This window comes from Colobus angolensis, unplaced genomic scaffold, assembly GCF_000951035.1.
Source record: "Colobus angolensis palliatus isolate OR3802 unplaced genomic scaffold, Cang.pa_1.0 Scaffold231, whole genome shotgun sequence".
Taxonomy (NCBI): domain Eukaryota; kingdom Metazoa; phylum Chordata; class Mammalia; order Primates; family Cercopithecidae; genus Colobus; species Colobus angolensis.
This window is the reverse complement of record NW_012115500.1, coordinates 3,864,802-3,887,622: the sequence shown is the minus strand read 5'-3', so window position 1 is coordinate 3,887,622 and position 22,821 is coordinate 3,864,802. Positions and strand designations below refer to the sequence as shown.

General features: G+C 40.2%; 1 protein-coding gene across 7 annotated transcripts in view; it reads right to left on the bottom strand.

Moving 5' to 3' along the window:
- Positions 1 to 22,821, bottom strand: part of TPD52L1 (tumor protein D52-like 1) — a 104,449-nt gene that overhangs the window by 27,608 nt on the left and 54,020 nt on the right. For 6 of the 7 annotated variants that reach the window (XM_011944463.1, XM_011944464.1, XM_011944466.1 and 3 more), the window contains exon 2: positions 8,253 to 8,368. In XM_011944463.1, the coding sequence (XP_011799853.1) occupies positions 8,253 to 8,368 (116 nt within the window). Of the gene's footprint in view, positions 1 to 8,252; positions 8,369 to 8,630; positions 8,641 to 22,821 lie in introns of those variants that run through there. The other variant, XM_011944470.1, reaches the window with a different exon arrangement.

Below are 22,821 nucleotides of genomic sequence, written 5' to 3'. Positions count from 1 at the left end.
AAGGAGTGATTTGTGTTGATTTTTCTTTTTAATAGCTTTGTTGACCTGTAACTGTCATACAATAAACTGCAGACATTTAAAGTGTATATGTATAATTCGTAAGTTCTAACATATGTATCTACCCATCAAGCCATTATCACAAAGTAGTGAATATATTCATCAGCTTTTACTTGCTTTTTGTCATTCCTCCCTCCCTCTTCTTTCCTCTCCCCCAATTCACTCTCACCAGATAGCCACTGACTTACTTTCTTTCCCTAGGGTTTAGTTTGCAGATATTTCCTAGAATTTTACATAAATTGTATCATAGCATATATACTCATTTTTGCCTGACTTTGCAGATAGTTATTTTACATTCATCTATGTTGCTGCATTATTGATAGTTCTTCCCCTTTTTTTGCAGAGTAGTATTCCATTGTATGGATATACCACAGTGTGTTGTTTATTTGCCTGTTGAAAGGGCATTTAGGTTTGGCTAATGCAAATAAAGCTGCTATGAACACTCATGTACAAGGCTTCGTATGGACATATTTCCTCTTTCCCCTGTGCTACAGAAAAGTAGATCTCTTCAGCACTATAAAATTGCTCTTGCAAATGCAATTTCTAACACAAGAGCTCTGTAAAAGTACTTAAATTTTGGAAAGTGCTGTTCTATCCTGTGAAAATAAATCTGAATAAATCACAAAGTCTTTGATTTTAATTAGTTATCATACTCTATAATATATTGCTTTGGTAACAGTGCTTACATTTACATCTTTGTTTTCTGAAAAACAGAAAACAAATTTTATGACTATTCCTTGTTAAACCAGAAAAGAATCATTAGAACTCCCTTAGTATCCCACATGCATGGAGGTAGTAAAAGTCTGTCACTTCAGTGATTTCTCACTGAATTTTTTAAAAAAGGAGCAACTGTGGCTCATTTACATGTAAAGTGTCACTCTACTTTGGACCACAAGATGCATCACACCAACCCTGTCAGCCTGTCAGTCATCTTGCAAATGCGTCCTTGGATCTCCAGAGTCAGAGCTCCTAGGAAAGCACCTCAAGAAGGGCATCTGCCTTTGCAAAAACAAAACATACAATAAAACCCCCAGTCTTTTACTAGCCCCAATAGTGAACAGACAGAAATGGTTCTGTGAACCTTTGTATATACAAACAATCATGTAAGCAAAACAAGCAGAAATACTGAAGCACAAGCATCTTAAGCATCCACAGTAAGAAGTAGAAATATCTTGGGGTTTTTAATATCAGCAAAATGTCCTGGCAATTTAACATTATCCATTTCTTTATGTTCATGGAACATTTTTCATATGTACATGGACACCTTTCTAAAATCTAAAGTGGATTACATATTCTATAAACATAGTATAATCAATAGAACCCTGTCTTTCCTTGATGAGCAAGAGTCTTCAGTGTGCACGCATCCACTGATGACTGTAAAAGGAGTATATTTAGGGACCACCAAAGAGAATGGTGCTTTTAGTCTCTCTGTTAAATGAGAATACACTGTTATTTTAAAATTAAGCCCTTCTATTCTTTTGTTATTATGTCATATTTCTCTTTTTCATCTCTGTCAATGTGTCCTCCTGCATTTAATCTACTGCCCAGTATTTCTCATGGTTGTATCTCTTGCTCTTTTACCACAGAAAATGTTTGGGGTTCATGTCAGCCTTTTATGCTCTATTAAAAAGGCCGTTTCTGCTTTCTTTCATTTAGAGTAACTGAAGTTACTAAGAGTCTGTTTTTTGTTTGTTTGTTTTTGTTTTTTGTTTGTTTGTTTGTTTTGGTATATTGATTGTTACAGTATTTTCCACTGTGTAATAAAAGAATGGGAAAAATTTTAACTTGCTGAAATAAATTACAGATGTACACAAGGAGAAAGAGACTTGAACACCTTAATATTCTCAACCTCATAGCCATGGAGCCCCGTAAGTGTATTGAAAATCATGGGGGGCTGTGGATTATTCATTTGTTATCTAGAGGTGGGGAGAGAGTAAAGGATTCAGAGCTACCATTAAATTTTTAATAAAATCTTGATCCCCAAAAAGTGATAGAAACATTAAAGTGAACAATTTAACAAAAATCATTCTAAAAAACAAAAAAGAAATATAAAGTCCCACATTTAATAATTTAAAAATTCAGGCACACTTTGAAAGGCACACATGGGGAAGAGACCTCTAATAAGAAGACATGAAGTCAGCTATTTAAGTTGGGTGTATTCTCAGGTTCCATAATAAAATTCTAACCATTTCAGTGCAATATAAAGACTCACACTTCGCAAGACGTTCAGAATATTTATCAGAGATCTAAATATATGCCAAAAACTCTATTAAGCAAATCCCTAAAGTTGGAACAACAGACACTCTTTAATTACATTAACTTGTAAGGTTCCAAAGGGCCAACCACTTCTCTTTGTACAGAGCCAAGAGTCCTGCCACAATGAGGTCTTTAATTACAAATACCTTAAAGGCTGCTGCTGCTGCTGAACTTCAATCCTTTATTTGACTGAGATCGTTCGGTCTAGTTATCTCAGTGGTTCTCAACTTCAGTTTAAATAAGAGAGCATAGTTAAACTGCAGATTCCCAGGTATCTGCTGCCGTTTAATGCCCTGAGAGTTCAAGGCCTTAGATTTGGTGGAGCCAGACTACTTATGTTATTTAGCAAAAGCATCCTCAGATATTCTGATACAAGTAGTATGGAAACTCTATATTGTAAGTGCTTCTGTAAGCCACATCCAATTTGGAATGAGATGAAGTGTAAGTAAATCACGTTAATGAATGAAAGTATTTAATATATCTTTTCCTTTTAATTTTGAATAATTATTTCTTCATTCCAAATTAATGGTCTAGTTCCTTGGCTTCTTGACTCCCTAGAAGATCTCCTTGTAGGATGAATATTTATGCCCAAGATTAGATATTTAAGCTTGATTATTTAAATATGAATTAACAGGAAAATAACAAGTGTTGACAAAGATGTGGAGGCATTGGAACTTTTGTACATTACTGGTAGGAATGTAAAATAGTTCCACCACTGTGGAAAACAGTCACACAGTTTCTCAGAAAGTTAAACACAGAATTAATTTCCCCAGGACTCAGCAATTCCACTCTTAGGTATATACCCCAAAGAATTGAGAACAGGTACTCAAACAAATACATGAACACACATGTTCATAGCAGCACTATTCACAACAGACCAAAGGTGACTACAGCCCAAATGTCCATCAAGAGGTGAATGGATAAACAAATTGTAGTAGATAAATAAAATGGAATATTACTCAGCCATAAAAAAAAATGAAGTACTAAAACATGCTACAATGGATGAACCTCAAAAACATCAGGCTAAGTGAAAGAAACCAGACACAAAAGGTCACATATTGTATGATTTCATTTATGTGAAATATCAAGAATAGGTAAGCCCATAGAGACAGAATGAAGACTAGTGGCTGCCAGAGACTGGGGAGTGGGAAATGGAAGCAACTGCTTAATGAGTACCAGTTTCCTTTCAGATGTGGTGGTTACACAACACAACATTGTGAGTGTACTAAATGCCACTGAATTGGTCGCTTTAAAATGGATAAGTTTACGTTATACAAATTTATCTGAAGAAAAATGCAAAAAAGTGAACTAACTAGTCTGAATTAGCTAATGAATTAGCTTCAGTATGAAATTTATAAAATTTGTTTTTCTGTTTTATCTGCTAGATTACATAAAATTTCTAACTGCAACCCAGAAGGAAAAATACTTTCATAAACTAGGCATCATCAGTATGTTGCTTAGGAGTCACCACATTTGGTCTCATGTGCACGTAGCTTCAAGGCCTGCCTCTCTGGGCTACTCCTCCTGCCTTTGGCTAAGAGACCCAAGATTAAAATGCAGATACTGTCTGAGAGGGGCATAACAATAAGATATTATGGTTATGAACACATTAGCTGTCCACTAGCTCAGTCCAGAAAGAGTTAAGGTCTGTTAAGGTCTTCAGGAAGGAACAGAGAGAGAGAGAGAGAGAAAGAGAGAAAGAGAGAGAGGCCCAGAGCCTAAGGCACTTCTTTGCAAGCGTAAGACACAGTTAGTTTGAGGGCACTGCGTGTTCTTGGGGACTGCACAGACAAAAGGAAGAGGAAAGAGCCAAAGGAGAGATTGAGAGAGCATGAAAATAGGCTTTACTTACTTGATAATGTTGTCTGGTATTTTTCCTATTTCTATTAATGTCTATTTCTCTTAAGTCATCTTATCTCAGGGACATTGGCAGTTCTTGATTGTTATATAATCACAAATTTACAGTACTAATGCCAAAACTTTATCCTTTTCAAAAGGCAAGAAACATTATGAAATACTCAACATAAAATGCAGCTTAGTGAAATTAAAGTGGGAGTGGGATGATAGTGGCACAGAATTTGGGGCAAGTCTGTTTAAAGAGAGAGAGAGAGAGAAAAAAAAAACAGCTGTGTAAAGACCTCAGAAAAGGTGTCTGATAATAAGACTAATGAGAATAAATATCTGAAACAGAAGATTACTTCTTTATTTATTGACAAGGTTAGTAAAAAAAAAAAAGCATATTGTACTCTTGGCATTTACAAATATAAATGTATAAATGTTTGCTTAAAATATAAAATAACTCAAGCTAATTATAAATATTAATTACCTTCCTTTTATGCATGAACCAGTGCACCAGATCAGAGGTGATACTGGCCTCACATTTGACGAACTTTAAAAACGGTACATAATGCATGACCACAACAATAAATTAAAGATCAAGTTATGTTAAAAGAGATTCCTCTTTTTTTTTTTGAAATGGAGTCTTACTCTGTTGCCTAGCTGAAGTGCAGTGGTACAATCTTGACTCACTACAACCTCCGCCTCCTGGGTTCAAGCAATTCTCAGCCTCCCGAGTAGCTGGGATTATAGGTGTGTGCCACCATGCCTGACTAATTTTTGTATTTTTAGTAGAGACAGGGTTTCTCCATGCTGGCCAGGCTGGTCTCGAACTCCTGACCTCTGGTGACCCCCCACCTCGGCCTCCCAAAGTGCTTGGATTACAGGTGTGAGCCACCACAGCTGGCCAAGAGATTCCTCTTTTAAAATGCTGAATTTGTCCAAGATGTAAGCCTTTTGGACACTACTGGCTTATTTTACATCTCCTACCAGAAGAGGAAGTCTTCCTCTTGCCAGCACTTGGTAAGCAGACAAAAATATGTTGGCTGTGTGGGAGAATGGAGTTATGAGATTGGTTGAAGTCTACGGGCAATCTCATGGGAATATTATCGACAAAATCATGCAGGATAAGACAGAAGGGAGGGAAGAGAAAGAGAACTGGGAGGAAGGAATCCAGCATAGCCAGAAAGCTGTAGGAGGTGTCAACCTGAAATAATAAAGTGGATCAGAATCCAGTTTAAGAGTTAATTCAAGGGAAAAGCTAAGGATAGACATCTGGGAAACACAGACTCTGAAGGAATGTGGTTGGTGCTATGAAGCTGAAAAGTTAAGGTCTTACTTACATAGGCAAAAAACAAAGAAATTTAATAGGATTACAGCATCTTCCATATATTGCTGGTTTATGAGTTACAGCAATTTGATTAGTTACAGTTTTTTTATTTTTTCTTTTCCAATTTAAAAGTATATTTTTAACATTCCATCTTAGACAATATAAGGTGTTTGTGTAAGAGAATAAAGAGGGAAGTTAATCTATAATAAAAGAGGTCTTCTCTGGTGCCCTTTAGTCTTTTATAGCATTTACAAAACAATATAGGTAACGAAAAGGCTAGTCTATAATCAGAGAAACTGGTTACAGCTGCCTAGGTTACAGCTGCCTGTTATGTGGCTCAGGTCCCATAGTCACATTCCTTTAACACTCAAAATAATTTAAAGTTCCAGCAGCTTTTATTTTGAATTATTTATTTCACAGAGGAGATGAGGAAAGTAGGGAGAGGAAGGAAACAAAGAGGAGGCTGGACACCTGGTACACTCAAGACCTCTTTTCAGCAAAGCAGTCAGGGGTCAGAAGTCCTTGTACACACAGGTCTTGCTTTGGATCATGACCACAACTGAGTGCCTGACTCCAAGGCCATCATCTAATAGGCTGGTCTGAGAGGTATCTTCAGTACCCAAGGAGCTAACAGACCCGGTAGGATCTTTCCTCAGACAGAAAGAGGAGTTGTTTGTGACCAGGGGCCCATAAAGAATCTCTGTGGAGATTTGGGGCAGAGGATGCCTCAGTTCTCCATAAGGCCAGCAGTGAGACTGCAGAGATGGCTCTCTGTGTGTCACTGTTAAAATTAAATCCTAGCATTGAAGGTAAAATCCGAATGCATATGTGATATCAAAGAACTCGAGTTCCTGTGTCCACACATCTGCATGCAGACTTGTAAAAGGGTAAGGAAAGCTGTTTTAAAAACAGAATGAGCATAAAGCAGAGGTGGCCTGACGTGGAAGAGAAGAAAGAGAAACGTGAAGAAGGAAAATTACAAAGATACACTTCCTCTGCTTTTCACCAGGCCTGGGGCAGACAGCTGTGTTCATGTGCTGCTGAAAGTCAGGATGCTACCTTTGACAGCATGTGGTACTTCTTCATCTCTGAAGAACCCAGAAATAAGAGCCAGGTAGCATGGAGGCTAGTGCAAAACATGAATCCTAGTAACTTGAACACAGTAACAAAGAGTCTGGTGTTATTTCCAGAAGTCAGCCTCAAAAACTCTCAGGAATGAAATGTGCTGGAAGTGTATTACTGTGGCCAAATGAGACAGGAATTTCTGAAAACACTTCTAGTTCTTTATATTCATGCGGCATCCATTTAAAACCAATACTTTTTTTCTTGATTATAAAAGTAATATCATGCTCACTGTTGACATTTAGAAAATAGAGAATGTACAAAAATCAACATATATTAGTATATGTATGTATGTATACCCCAGTAATCCTAGAGCCCAGAATAATAAAAATCAAGGCATTTTATAGAAATTGGTCTGTTACAGATATTGTGCCTGAACTAAAACTAGCATTATCACCATGATGGAGTGAAGCTTTAGCTTAGACTCAGTTGGCTTACTCCACTCTGCAGAACTTGACATTTGGACCCTGCAGTTAGCATGAACTAGTCATGAGCCAGAATTTCAAGCCATAAGAATATGTGGAGTCAGTCCATTATCTGTTAATGCTAACTTTGGTCTGTGTACTCTGGTATGTGCAGCCACTCAGTGGCCACAGACAGACCCAGCTAAAGATTTGAGGCAGTGTGCTTACTGAAATCATTTCTGGTTGTACCAGAGGAATATTTTGAAATGAAATTAACTTGGGGGTGTGTCTTGTAAAAGCACCTGAAAGTCTTTAATATTATTCTGAGCTGTTATAGACAAACACTATCAGGAGGTTAGAACTCAGAGTTCAGAGTGGACAAAGTGGGGAGAGGGTAAGCTGAAGCTCAGAGCTGTGTCCTCAGCCTGTGGAGAGGTCAAAGCAGGAAGGCCAAGCCTTGCTTCTGTGGGAACAGGATCTTCCTGGCCTATGAGCCAGGACAGAGAATGGGGAGGGAATGTTGGCCTCGGCTCCTCTGGCTCTGATGCTTCCTCCTACTCAAGGAGCCCTTTCTACAACACTCTCCTCCTAGAAAGTAAAGGCTTCTCAACAAAGTATCTAAAGTGGGTATTGCAAGCAAAGACTTGAACAAAGACTTGTATTCATAATGAGCCTGATATCCTCCTCCTCCCTAGGTCCAGATCTCCACAGCAGCTCCACAAGATCTAATTATGCCTCGATGAAGCATAGCTTTCCTCTCTACCCTCAGAGTTTATTTTTCTGCCAAAAAGTACACAACTTATAAATTCAGTTGCTTCTGTGATTGACTTTTTCATTTAAAAAATCATTTCAAAGTAATTGTTGAGCTAAGTTGCTGATCTAAAACCAGAACCGGTCTTCAAAAGGATCTTGCACCTATAACATGGTCTGGAATGAATTCTATCAGTTTTGTAAGTAATTTATTATTCCCATAGTATTCTGATAGTAAAAAGAATAAGAAGTGCATATTTAAAACCAGTTATGATTGTTGCTTAGGCAGCACAACGATTCATTCTACAACTGTAACCAATAGGCAATAGATAACATTAGAAAAATACCCTGGAAAAATGAATCATCTTGTAATGTATTCATTTAGAAATTTTATTAAATGAAAGACAATATAAGTACAATATGGGACTTACATCAAACTAATAATAACTCTCAAGATCCAGAGATAGAAATAGCAACAATAAGATTACTAAACATACCTGAACTAACTCTGCTTTTAACTCTTCCTTTTCCTCTTCAGAGAGCATGCTAGAGAAGTCAGCACTGGCTACTGCATCTTCATCTCTTCCTTGCAATGGTTCAGTCTCCAGCAAACCTTTAGACAAAATTGATAAAAGAGAGCGCAATTTTTAAAATGAATTTAAACCAACTTCTGCTTCCATAGTGTGGAGGACTAGATGCACTGACAGACTGTCCCACTGAAAAACAACTAAAAATTCCAGAAAAGACAAAATCCTCCTAAATGTTTGATGAGCTCCAAGAAAGCAAAGAATACCAAGAAGCCAAAACATTTAAGAAAAAATGAGAAGGCAGAGATTTAAACAAGACAAGTTTTCTGGGAGGTCTACATTTACCACCTTGGTGAATTCCAGCTTAGCTCTTCACTGTCTGGTGGGGTGTAAGGGCAGAGGACAAAGCCCAAGGCCCACCCATGGAGAGGGGTTTAATGTGAGATTCCTGTGTAAATTGGAGGCCCCAAGGGCTGCACCCTGAGAGTCAGGTGAACTAGAAATAAATACTTTCATTCTTCACACATCTTGCAACTCAGCACTGAATGGACAGAGAAAAAAAGTCCTCCCCTGAGAACTCGTGACCCTGAGTGGGATTGCATGGGAAAGCAGCTTGCAACTTGAATGCACACCACCTGGGTGGTCCAGAATTTAAAATATGAAGGCCTTTTTTTCCACTGCAGATGTGGCTCGAAGCAGCTGGAGCTGTGAGGAACCATCACTGACAAACTGACTCTGGCAGAGGAAAATATGAGAAGAGCCGGGTTCTTGATGCCATCGTTGTGCCTCGGGATAATCCAGAATAGCTTCTAACTTAGTATGTGAGATAAATGACTTATTATTTCAAATATAAAGAAGTTCCCTGGTAGGGCCTCTCAACATCTGGCTGACTCAAATGCCTGTGTTCTCCAGGGAACCCAGGAAACAGTCCCACACTCAGAGGGAATCTTCATCTACGACATGATTCAAGTCAGAGCTGGCATTTACACCTCTGTAGGGAAAGGAAATGAGACATTCAAGTACAAAGTGGTCCCTGGAGAAACTCCCACGGGCCTGAGCACTGGGACAACAGGTTGAGCCATGGAAGTTTGTGCCGTTTTTAGGGGGTAGGAGTCTGACCTTTCTTGTTTCGGGGTGGTAAACTGGGAATTCTATCTGTGAGATGGGGGCTTGTTAACAGGAAGCTCTCTTGCTTTGCTGAGATTTTTTTCCTTTTCACCCAATAAATTCCATTTTTCTCACCCTTCAAATTGTCTGCAAGCCTAATCTTTCATGGTCGTTGTGACAAGGACTCCGTTTTCAGTTCAACTAAGGAGAAAGTCCTACAACAGAAGAGTTTTTAATAAATTGTCCTGGAACAGTTATCTCTATAGAAAAAAAAACACACTGGACACCTTTAAACCATTCACAGGGACAAAACTATAAACATTTTAGAAGACAATCTAGGAGTTTGTGTTTATGAACCTTGGGTTAGGAAGGGACTTATTAAGACACAAAAAGGCAAACCATGATAAAAGGACGAATAAGATTAAGAATGTCTCTCTATCAAAGACGCTATATGGGAAATGAAAAGACAAGCCACTAATTGGAAGATGATATCTCTCACATATATAAGTAAAAAGATTTGTTCCCAATATATACAGAATTCCTACAGACCCACTTTAAAACCAGAAATAATCCAGTAGAAATATGGGTCAAAGACCTGAACAGATGATTTATAGGCAGAAATCACAAATGTTAATAAACCCAAGAAAACATCCTTGACTTCAGTGATGCTTGGGGAAATACAAATTAAATTAGTTCATGCTCAGTAGAGGAGCAAAAATTTACAAGTCTGACATTACTAAATGTTGGTGACTATGCAAAGGATAGAAACTCTCATATACTGCTGGCAAGAATATAGATAGATAAAAATAATTGGAAAATGATTAAGCATGATCTACATTATCTATTAAAATTGAACATTCACATATCCTATAACCCAGTAATTCCACTATGTATAGACCTGAGACAATCTACATGAGCATTAGATGTTATACATGCACATCAGACACCATTAATACAAGCTTTCACAGTACCAACAAACTGTAAGTCACACAAAAGTTCATAAACAGGACAATATATAAGTATACTGTGGTGCATTTCCATGATAAAGACTTGACAATAGAAAAATGAATGAACTATCACTATACATACTAAATAGCTAAAACTTGGAAATAAGATATTCAGTGAAAAACTCAAGTTGCAGAAGAGTAAGTATAATTCCACTTAATGAAGTACAAAAGCATACAAAACTAAAATATTACTTAGGAATTAAATTATAAAGAAAAGCAAGGCAATACTAAAAAATTCAGGACTGTGGTTTTCTCAAGGCAGAGAGGAAAGGAGAAAGGAATGGAGGATCCCACAGGTCAGGGGTCCCCGACTCCCACGCCACGGACCAGTACCGGTCTGTTACCGGTTAGGAACCAGACCACACCGTGGGAGGTGAGAGGTGTGCGAGCTGGCAAAGCTTCGTCTGTATTTATGGCCACTCCCTATAGCTTGCATTACCACCTGAGCTCTGCCTCCCATCAGTTCAGTAGCAGCATTAGATTCTCATAGAAGCACAAACCCTATTGTGAGCTGCGCATGCGCAGGATCTAGTTTGCGCGCTTCACGAGAATCTAGTGCCTGATGATCTCTCACTGTCTCCCGTTTCCCTCAGATGGGACCGTCTAGTTGTAGGAAAACAAGCTCAGAGCTCCCAATGATTCTACATTATGGTGACTTGTATAATTGTTTCATTATATATTACAACATAATAACAATAGAAATAAAATGCACAATAAAAGTAATGTGCTTGAATCATCTCAAAAACATCACCGTCGCCCTGTGTCTGGGGAAAAATTACCTTCCACGAAACCAGTTCCTGGTACCAAAAAGGTTGGGGACTGCTGCCTTAGGGAACTCTTACAGGATCAATGGTCATACTCCATTTCTGGACACTGACTTTCTGTTCATGAGTATTTTCTCCACTTCACCTTTATATTGTAAATATTCTTTTGTGTACTTATAATTATTTAATAAACAAATGAAAGGGCATTTTGTCTAAAGTCAAAAGAGAAAGGTAAATCATTATCCTACAAAATCAGAACATTTTAGATAAAAAGAAGAAAAATATAGCTCAAGTGTGTATAGTTCTGAAGCCGTCCCTTCTCTTGAGTCCCTGGAATTCTCATCCTTATGCCTGAATCATTAGGGTGCCATTGGCACCCTGATGTCACTGCCAACATGGTAATAAACATTAGTAAACATGGCATATTGCTGATCCATGTTCATCAGATCCTCATCCCTTCTCTCTATGCCAGAAGACAGTTTCAATGCTAAGTAATTTCCTTTCTCATAAGTAATATTTGGTCATCATAGAAGACAGTAAGATAAAATTATCCATTATTAATTAAAATCAACATTAATTATATTACCCAGAAATTGGTATTTTGATCCTTCCTTTCTGGTACTTCTTCTGAGCATAGGTATATTAATATTTTCATATATATATATATGAAATATACTGGATTTACTGTTGCAAACTTGGTTTATTTATTCAATAGGATATTAATATCTTTTCATGTCTAAAGACACACATATACATTTATGTATTTTCAATGGTTGTGTATTATTTTGTCTTACGGATGATTAATAATTTACCCTGTTTGCTGGGAAGCTGCAGTGAACACCTCCTAGCTAAGTCATTAGGTACTTCATGATGACTTCCTATCCATTGGATTACTCAGTCAAATGGCATAGACGTTTTGTAACCTACTGCCAAACTATCACCCAGAAAGGCTGTACCAGTTTTGTGCAACATCGGCAACCTATGAGACTACAGACTCAAGAGAAAGTAGAGAACAGACTCTTGGTAAAACAATGTAACTTACAGGTCATTTAAAGTTTTAATCAATGCTCTACTCTAGGATAACTATCTAAACCAGGAATCAGCAGCAATTCCAAGCACAGCTATGAGAGATAGAACCAGAAGGTAAGCTCTGCCCCTGGGCATTGGGGGTCAGGAGACAGTCCTGGGGGTACTGCAACACAATGTGGACTTCTCCCCACTCAGCCTGGCCCAAGAACTTACAGATATTGCTCAAACTTAGCTGGAACCCAAATTCTCAATCTTCCCTGTCTTCATAGCATGAGAAGACATGGTCTAGGGAATAAACAATAGTTCCAGGTCCTTAGACTTTTCAAGACATCAAACATCTTTAGTACCTTCTATATTCTAGGATGAAAAGAAAGTTCAAAATCCTATTTAACTGGTAATACATGAATTGGGAAGCTTCGAGTGAATCTAGGGAAAGGCAGATGCAGCACCTAGCCGGTAGCTTCCACTTTTCAGAGAAGGAGGTGCATAAACCTTATAAAGTGAGAAACTCTGAACTGGCCTTCAGCTCTGATGGGCCAAACATCCCACTCCTCAGAGACATCATGAATCTTTCAAAGTCTCACCACCACAAGCCACCCATTCAAGAAATCTGCCCAGAGACCAGTTGCTAGTTAGTCTAGGTCTAAGTTCCCTTCATCCTTTCTCCACTTAGGCACATATTTTTCTCGGTTGCATCTTGTCCCAGTGGTGCTCCCTGATACACAGGGTCTCACATAAACACAGACAAAATGAAAACAAGACCTGCTGTTTTCAGCAGAATATGTTCAGCTCACTGAGTTAGGAAAGCAGCAATCAAATGATGAGGTCAAAGGATAATTCAAGAATCAAGAAGTAGTTAAAAAGAGGAGGTGGATTAAAAAGGTAACTAACCAGTGAAATGAAGTCAAAACCAGGAATGAGAAAAGCAAATGGTAAAAGATACCAAGTGACAGATGATAATGCAAGAAGGGCAATAAAATAAGTATAAAATTACCTAGTTACCATGGAAGTAGATATTAGAAAAAATTAAAAACATATTTTTCAATGAAAGCAATTATCACTGTGCAAATGCTTGAGTCACCATTTTTAGCAAGTACAGTATATTATGAACCAATTTCATGAACTTGGTTCTCTTTTCCAAATGTGCAAACTGTGGCCCCCTGTCTGGCAGAGAAGAAAGAGCACTCTAATGGGAATCAGGAGAGCTGGAATTCTAGCTGTGGGTTTGCTATTAACCAGCAGAGTACATTTGACCTCAATTATCTCATCTGTAAAATGGATACCTTGTAGGATTGTTGCTAAGGTTAAATGATGTTAAATCAGATAATATACTTGAAAATGCTATAAAATTTTAAAATTTCCATACAAACTACAGCAGTATGAAATTGGGGAGTAATAGCTTTTAAAAGTATTAACGTGCTGTATTCTCTTTGCCTCTCCCATAATGCAATATTTTCCTAGCTGGTCTAAGGCATCCATCTGCCAGCGGCAGGACAGAGAAGTTAAAGAAACACAAAGAAAAGGTTAATATTTAAGATTTTGGCATTTGAAATTGGATTTACCAGCAAGAAAACAGATCTACAAAAATAAATTTTTTTTTTTTTTTTTTTTTTTTTTTTTGAGACGGAGTCTCGCTCTGTCGCCCAGGCTGGAGTGCAGTGGCCGGATCTCAGCTCACTGCAAGCTCCGCCTCCCGGGTTCACGCCATTCTCCTGCCTCAGCCTCCCGAGTAGCTGGGACTACAGGCGCCCGCCAACACGCCCGGCTAATTTTTTGTATTTTAGTAGAGACGGGGTTTCACCGTGTTAGCCAGGATGGTCTCGATCTCCTGACCTTGTGATCCGCCCGTCTCGGCCTCCCAAAGTGCTGGGATTACAGGCTTGAGCCACCGCGCCCGGCCATAAATTTTTTTTTAGGCAATGTTCTACATATCATTATTTCTCTCTTGGCATAGCAAAAGCCAAGCCCAGGACATCCAGCCCAAGCAGTTCCCCTTAGATACCCCCTTAGATATCTAGGACTTACCAAGGAGGTGTGTGTCTCTGGCTCTATCCCTGGTAGATGGTGGGAAGAGGAAAGGGGGAGAGAATGAGGAGAGCTAAGCCCTGAGATGTGTATGTCCCACCTTTCTCTTTGGGCATGGCCCAGAGAGTATGAAACGTGTTACATCTATAGAGGAATCTGCTGGAGATTCTGTTTGCTCCTTCAGACCCACCCTCTACCCTCCTAAACCCTTCTCTGTGCCCAGGAGATGACCTAAGGATTATATCAATGTGATTCCGTTGCCCTTGGCCAATGGTAAGCCCCTGCAGGACACTGGAGGGCAGAAGCGAGTGGTTAGCAAATGTCTAGTCCTGACTGACGCCCTCCCTGCCAGGCTGCGTCTTGTAGTTTCAGCTTTCAGCTTTCAACTACCATAGTCCAAAGCTCCCATTAGATAGCTCCCTTCTACAGCTCAGCCACTGTCTGGTTCCAAGAACTCTCCTCTGCCTAAGGACTGTATTGACTTCCTACTGTGGCTGTTCCAAGGTGCTTCAACACCCCTGTTCGACGCCCTTAACTCTTGCCATTTTTCTGATAGCCTGTTCATTAAGCTTTCTGGAATCAGGCATCCCTTTTGGGCATGCCACTCATTTACATCTTTCCTGGTCCCTGACCGCTACAGGAAGCCTGCCCCAATTTCCTTTTTGAACTCTAGGAAGGAATATCTTTCAGGCTATCCCACATCAATCTGGTACACAGCCACATCACTGTAACCTTGGCAGGTCCAGGGCTGTTGGGCAGAGAGGCCCCTGGTGTTTAATTCTCCAGCTCACTCTTCTACAGTCAGTTAACCATGGATAAGATTCAGAACATCTCACAGTACTTAGGGAGAAACTCACCGCCTTGGCAAGAGGTTGGCGCCCCTGCATCAGGGCCTGGGTTACCAGCGCTGGCCAGAGGACAAATGGAGGAAGTGGAAAGAATCTCCCTCCAGTGAGAGCCAAGGCAAAGCTGAATGAGCTCGGAGGGGCTCCTGCACCGAAACTCAGCTGAAGGGGACAAGATCATGAGTAGTATCTGCAAAAAACTTCAGCACCAGGGCACATCACGTTCGCAGCTGCCTGAAGAGCCATACAAGCAGAATACAAGGCACTGCATAGTCCTTCAGGCTTCCATTCACCAGACACACCAGATGCCTCCTTAGCTAGGACAAAGGAAAGGTGGATATGAAAAAGGAGAAATCTGAATTAGAAGATAACTTTACTGAGGAACTGAGTAATATTTAAAGAGGTTTTTAAAATAATTGCATTGGAATGGACTAGGCCTAATATTTTTTTCCCACTACTCAAAGCCTAGGTGCTCAGACTCATACAAGTATAGGTTAAAAAAAAATTGAGCACATATACATATACCAAGTTGTAATGTAAATAAACGTTGCTACCCTGCTGTTGGAGTATTTGGCACTTAAAGACAGCCATTTTACTCTTTTACATGCAATAAAATATATGGAATTGTTTTCATAAAGGTAACAAATAATCAAAGATCTGATTATAATCGAGTAATTGCACTTCTCCGTTGGCCAGGTGAGGTCTGTGGAAAACAGGTAGGCCTTAAAATATTTGTCAAATGTTACTATGTGCCTGTTTTCACTATACCTACAGTTAGCCAGTGATGACTCCATTTAAGTCTCCCATGCAGAGCTGAACACCACCACAAATTGAACCGGCTCCAGCTGAGAAGTCACAATGGTCACTGTGGTCTGCTCCCAGCCTTGCTAATGAAGACCTGCATTCATGGGACCTGGGGCTCAGTCCCAAGTTGCTGGGCTTTAACTAAAGCTAGTCTGGCTCCAAAGCCTATGCCCTTCCTTGTCTTAAGCCATCTGAAGAATGCAGGCAAAATCTTGGCAAGTAGGAATCCAGGGATCAGCTTTAAAGTGTCTCCTTCAACCTTGCAGTGAAATCACTCATTGGCATCCGCACACTTGCAGTGCATGCTGGCAAGCTCTCCTGTGGAGTAGGTGATGGCTTCATGGCCACGATTGAAACAATACAGAGGGCTGGGAGTTAAAATGATTACAAACTATGATTTTGAATCAGTGGTCATACCCTGCATTGTTGGCAAACATGTAAAAGTTGCAGAATTGCATAAAATCATCTTGCACTGTATTAGATAATTAAATAAATCCAACTGTGTAATCAAGCAAAGGGAGAAAAGCACACACTTTCTTTCTTTCTTTTTTTTTTTTGAGACGGAGTCTCGCTCTGTGGCCCAGGCTGGGGTGCAGTGGCCAGATCTCAGCTCACTGCAAGCTCTGCCTCCCAGGTTCAGGCCATTCTCCTGCCTCAGCCTCCCGAGTAGCTGGGACTACAGGCACCCGCCACTCCCCCGGCTAGTTTTTTTGTATTTTTTTTAGTAGAGACGGGGTTTCACCGTGTTAGCCAGGATGGTCTCGATCTCCTGGCCTCGTGATCCACCCGTCTCGGCCTCCCAAAGTGCTGGGATTACAAGCTTGAGCCACCGCGCCCGGCTACACTTTCAAAAAGAATACAAAAGTATCCTAAGACTTAATAAAAGAAGGAATGCAATAAAGTAGCTTACATGAAAATTTTCCATGTTTTAAATAATAGATTTAAGACTGTAATATTTATTACTTAATTATATTTTCTTCATGATGTTTGGTGAAAATAACCTCAGGCATTCCTAAACATAAAACTTCAAAATATCTACATGTATTCCTCAAGGGAAAAATGAGTGAGTTCATCGTATTGCTGTTGGATTTATGATTATCTTTAAGACCACAAAGAATCTAACACGAGTCAATTCTAGATGGAAATTAAAAATATAAAACAAGTTTATTTATTAGAATTGTACTTTCTGTGCATTTACTAGATGTACTACATTAACCTAGATATTATTTCTGAAGAACTTCCATCATTGAACAGCATACTTTTCCTTCATTTGCTAACAACTCGTATCTTGCCTATTATTGAATCAGGCGTGTAGTAGAAAGGTCTTTAAAGTGTGTTTTATTCCTGTTGCTCTGAAGTTTTGGCAGAGGCTCCAAATGCCAAGATCAATACCACGGGAGATGTACATGCCCAAATTCTAAAGCCATACCTAAAATCTCATGTGTGAACGCTAATGTGTGACATGCTGAAAGAGTTTAAAAGTGGTTCTCCTGGGGCTGGGGATCACCTACTTGAACCTTTGAGAATGGGATGAGAGTGGAGCAGGGAAATCTGCATACACAGATGAATAATCATAAAACACAAGTCCTACTCTCACCTCCTGGAGATCACCACTGCAACACTCGGGCACATTTCTCTGGATCTTTTCCTACATATTGCAGCACAGACTTTTTTTTCACACATTTAACATCTTTGATATCAGGATGACTTTCATAATCAATTATGTCTTGCAGTTAATTGACAGCACTTTTTCTTTCTCAGTGATATATAAAACAATGGGTATTTTACATCTTTAACATATATGTTACACAATAGATGATAGATAGATAGATCCATATATCTAAAAATGAAATTGCAGGATTTTGTAACATGATTTTTTTCCAACAAATTTCTCCTTTATCCTTCTCATCTCATCTAACCCCTGACCATATCAAGGGTTCCCCACTGGTCCCATAATTTGTTTAGAGCTAGTTTGCTCAAACCAATATTCAATAAAAAACTACATGCTTGCCTAATTATGTGCCTTAAGTGTCTTTACCTGACTAATGACTCAAGGAAGAGACCTGGCTCTGTCCCGCAGAATTCATCCCAATATTTTACTTTCTGATCCATCAGGTGATTGCAAGATAGTATAGTGATATTGGAAAGGGTATAATTTTGGGGAACAAACCAATCTCAGGAAGCATTCCAGCTCCACCCCCTTTCAACTTTGTAACTGTGATAGTTGAAATCTCATTCTTTCCATCGGTAAAATGGGGATAATAATGCCTACCCACAAAAACAAGTTGTGAGAGATTACAGTTTTGTAAAATGCCTAGCACAGTGTCTGGCGTATAATAGTTAGTACATTAGCTCCCAATCTGGTCATACTTGAGTAACATTCTTCCTTCGTCAGAATTATTTATAAAATTGAAGCCCTATAGAAGAAAAAGCAGAAGCTATTATTCTGTCCTTTAGAAGCAAAAATATTTCACTGTGGTGCCACCCACATATATACCTAAAGTAACACCCGTACATGGTAGTCTGCAATTACATACAAAATGAATGACTTAGAGAAATACAAACCCACAGGCCATGTTCAGCTTCTTATTCTGGCTAAATCTGTCTGACCCTTAGAAGCGAGCCCTACGTTCATTTGGCATTACTTTCTCTGGCTATTGCTTAATGGACTGAGATGGGCATCTGACCCAGGGGTATTCTCTGGATTCCTCTCTTGAGATTTTGGGCCAAGAGACACAGGAGAGTTAAGTGCAGTAAGATTAAGTCAGGTATTGGCAGGACAGTAGTGGAGGCCTCAGTGTTTCTCTGAGCTCCCTTAGGTCATTTGTGAGTTCATTCGTTCATTCATTCATTCAGTGAACATTTATTAAGAATCTATTAAGTGCTGTGCAGGTCTCTGAGCTCACTGGAATTTATAATTCAGCCTGGCCTGAGGCCTGATTATTTGACTTCTCTGAACGTCCACGAGCTTTCTCTTTATCCTTAAAATAAGCCTCATTTTTCATTGGCACTAGTCTGAATGTCACTTTCTTTTTTTCAAAGAAGAGCTCTGAGTTAAACAGAGACTAATAATATCACAGAATTCAGGTGAAAGAGAGATCATGATGAACTCTCTATCAAGTTTCATCTCTATGACTTCAATGACTTGCCATGATCTCAAATTAAATTAATTAAAAATTCAATAAATTATGTGTTGCCCCAATCTGGCTTCCTCTAAGCCTGAAGAGGTCACTTTGTCCTCTGTACAGTTTTTAAGATCTTGTCTGCAATAAATGGTCTAGGAGTCTAAACCATACCTGAACAATATGACAATTTCCTTCTTTGCTTTTCCTGAGCCCAGCCCCCTTCACTCTGAAGTGAGCCAGGTGTGGGGCCCTAGTGAAGAGGCCACACAGTGCCCCCAGCATACCTCAACACAGCTGCATTGTTAAGGCATTTGGATTTTCTGAGACAGATGGGACTGTACCTACCAGTTGTTGGTCTGTGGTCTCTATTTGGATTCTGAAGATAGGTCTGGTAGTTAAGATGTGGCCTTTCAATAGTTTACCTGGAAACATTCTCTACATGCATACAGAGAAGTTCAGGGATGCTGGCTCAACCACAAGAGCCAGGCACCCTTCTGGGACTATAGTGAATATCCCTGGAGAGACCAACCAGGAATTTCCTGGAGGTGAGGGTACAGGACTGGCTTCCTGGAGTCTCCTGAAGCTTGGCATAGACCTCATGACTGTGGGCTTGTCTTTAAGCTACGTTAGTCTTCATCTGCCCTGAGAAATGCCAGATGGGCATTCTCTACTCCAGTGTTTGAGGCTGAGTTCAATGTGCCTGGCCCTTCATGGCTAGGGCCTCCTGAGAGCATAGGCCAAGCTGGAACCCATGGTTTCATTTGGGTCATGTGGCCATAGATGGCAGCCAAGAGTTATATGTCTCCAAGTTGATGATAGCAGTCACTAGGGATTAAGCCTGAAGTCAAGGATCTAAAACAAGTTGGGCTGCCAGTATCAGAGTTCAAGGCTGTGCATGGGAAATAAATAAAGCTATGTCAGAGGCACATGATAGAAATACGATATTGAGACTCTGAAGACAGTGCTCAGCTTTGCTTGCCTCAACAGCTCAGCATAGGCTTCTACAGCTTTGAGCTACACCTTGGGCCTGTTGGCTCATTCCTGCCCTTGGGATTGAAAGGCTCTCTTCACTGGTGTGAGGGCTCAGGACCCAGACTCTCCCTGGGAGTGCTGTCAACACACAGCACTCTCTCAGCACCTGGCCCACTCTCAGGCATTTGCAACTTTTTCTCCCAGGTTATGTCTATTTGCTTACGTGTCTTACCTCCCTTACTACAATGTAAGTAACTGAATGATAGAAAATCAGTTTTGTTCACCTTGAAACCTCCACATGTCCTAGCATGAGGGCATAAGGGCAGACCACAGCTAAGGGCAAATGTACTCACTGTGCCTGGAGCCACCAACAAGAAAATGTCTCTAAAAACTGAGACCCAGCATCAGCCACCTGAGTGTCATACTAAAGTATTAAAAAAAAAAAAGAAAAGAAAAGGCATTAGGTGATAACACATGTCAAGAGACTACAAGGATGATGCTCCTTCCTCCACCAATCCCTTCTGGGAACTATCCATCCTTCTTATAAGAAGAGTTGCTTGCATCTTCTCCTTCAGATTGATGTCCTCTGAGAGACAGCAGTTTTCCTCCTCTTCCCCAGGCCCTAATCTTTTTTCCTCTGTCCTAGGAAACTATCTTAGATGACTATGTTTATTCCTCCTTATCCCCAGCTGAATCCTAGTAACATGGATAAAGAATTGCTATCAGGCTACTCTTTGTTGCTCTCTAATGATATTTCTTGGTCTTGGGAGAAGTTAATGAGGGACTCAAGACCTTCAATTGCAAGCAAGCAGCATAAAAATCTACTGTTCTTAAACTTTGTTGAGTTCTTCTCTATGAGTCATGCCCAAATATATCCTGAAACTCAGACAAAGGATCTGCCCTGACTCTGAAACTATATTGAAAAAGGGATAACTGCTGCTACCACTGCAGGAACTTTCTTGAAGCAGCTGCTCAGTTACTCTATTAAGGGAAGAAGTGGAATAAATGTGTGTGTTTCTTTTTAACCACATGCTGTGCTCCAGGTGTGTTACATATCTTATCTTGCCTCATCCTCCCCAGAAACACATTAGGCAGGTGGCATCAAGCACTATTAAGGGTCTGAGATTTTACTCAACTTGCAAGCTAACAAGTTAATATGCAACAGTGTCATGGATGCTGGCAGAAGATTCCAGACTCCTAGATCAGAGACTCATGGCACAGCATATAGCATGAACATCATGTTCCAGCGAGTTCCCCTTGCTACCAAGTCCCATGGAGGGTGCAATGGAAGGATCTAGGTGGATACTGCACAAGCAATGGGTTTGCATCTCAGCTGAAGAAACTTGGGCTCAGGGAATCTGAATCTTTTCCAATAGGCAGTAAGTAAACCTGTTGGCCCTTTGCTCTGGAGGAAGAAGCAAAACTGACTTCTCTAGAAAGAGACACTGCATCTGTCTTCCAACATTGTTCACTATAAATGAATTTGAAGAATAGTCCAGAAAAAAGACCATCAGTGTCTCTGCTTACAAAATGTGTAGAAACACAAGAAATCTATGGAGAATCATCTTCCATAGGTGGCATTTCCTCATTTTCCAAAAAGGAAATGATGGTTCAGAAAGTTAAATAAATTGCCCAAGCTCACAGAGCTCATGAGTGGTGAACTTGAGATCTTAATGCAAATCTATTAGGTTGCAGAATTCATGCTATTGTGACTTTACCACAACACCTCATGCAGAAATTTGACAGGAACTGAAATGTCTCCCAATCCCACTCAAGACTCCAATCAAACAATCTGGGCTTAATGAAGGCCTAAGCCTGGAGCTTTAATAGCTGCAGTTTCTTTGACCACTGGGAAGTGTCCAGGGTGGCTTACGTCTCCCAAACTGTTTCTGATAGGACTTGCTCAACCAATGTTTGTTGAATGAATCCCCTAAGATAAAAACAACCAAGTCTTCTTGATGCTCTTTTCATAATATCTGTCATGTCTGTTTGTCAATAGCAAAAAATAGTTAATGTTCTTGATGCATCGACTCCAGGAACTTCCTTCTCTGAATAAACTCCCAGACTGCATGAGGAAAAATAAATAACCCTTTAAATTTCATTTCTATATGACAGCAACACAGGGGTTTCATCACTACATACTCAGACCACTGAAGTCTTAGCCAAATTTCATCTTCCTGCTTGTATTCTCTTTCCCCTCCACCCAATCTACACAACACTCAGTATTTTGAACACATTGCTTTCATCATGCCAAAACCCTATTCAAAAGATATTCAATGGATGGATTCTCCATTGCTTCCAGCATAGATTTGAAAATTCTCATATAAGGGCCGGGCGCGGTTGTCCGGAGCCATGAGGCCCTGAATTAGCCGACCTCTGTTGCTTGATCGCCGCAAAGCAGAGACAAGATGGCACATTTCCGGGTTCTTCATTACAAACCTTTCCCGCGCGCGCCTAAAGCTTTTCCCGCGCGCGCCTAAACTGTTCCCGCGCGCGCCTAGACTTTTCCCGCGCGCGCCAACCTTTCCCGCGCAGGAAGATATGCAGCCTACAGCGCAGGCGCAATCCCGCGCCCCGGAAAATTACAAACCCACAGCGCATGCGCAATTGTAATTTGAGAAAATCCCACCCCTCCTCACCGCCCTGGCCCAACCTCTTCCTCTGCCAGCCTATATAAGGCATTGCACTGCCACCATTAAACGAGACTTGATCAGGCTATTTGTCTTGTCTCCATTTCTCGTGTTTTCTTGTCTCCTCCATTCCCACTCCCCCTTCCAGGGCCCCTTGGACTGTCCTGGCAGGACAGTCGGGACACGCGGTGGCTCAAGCCTGTAATGCCAGCACTTTGGGAGGCTGAGACG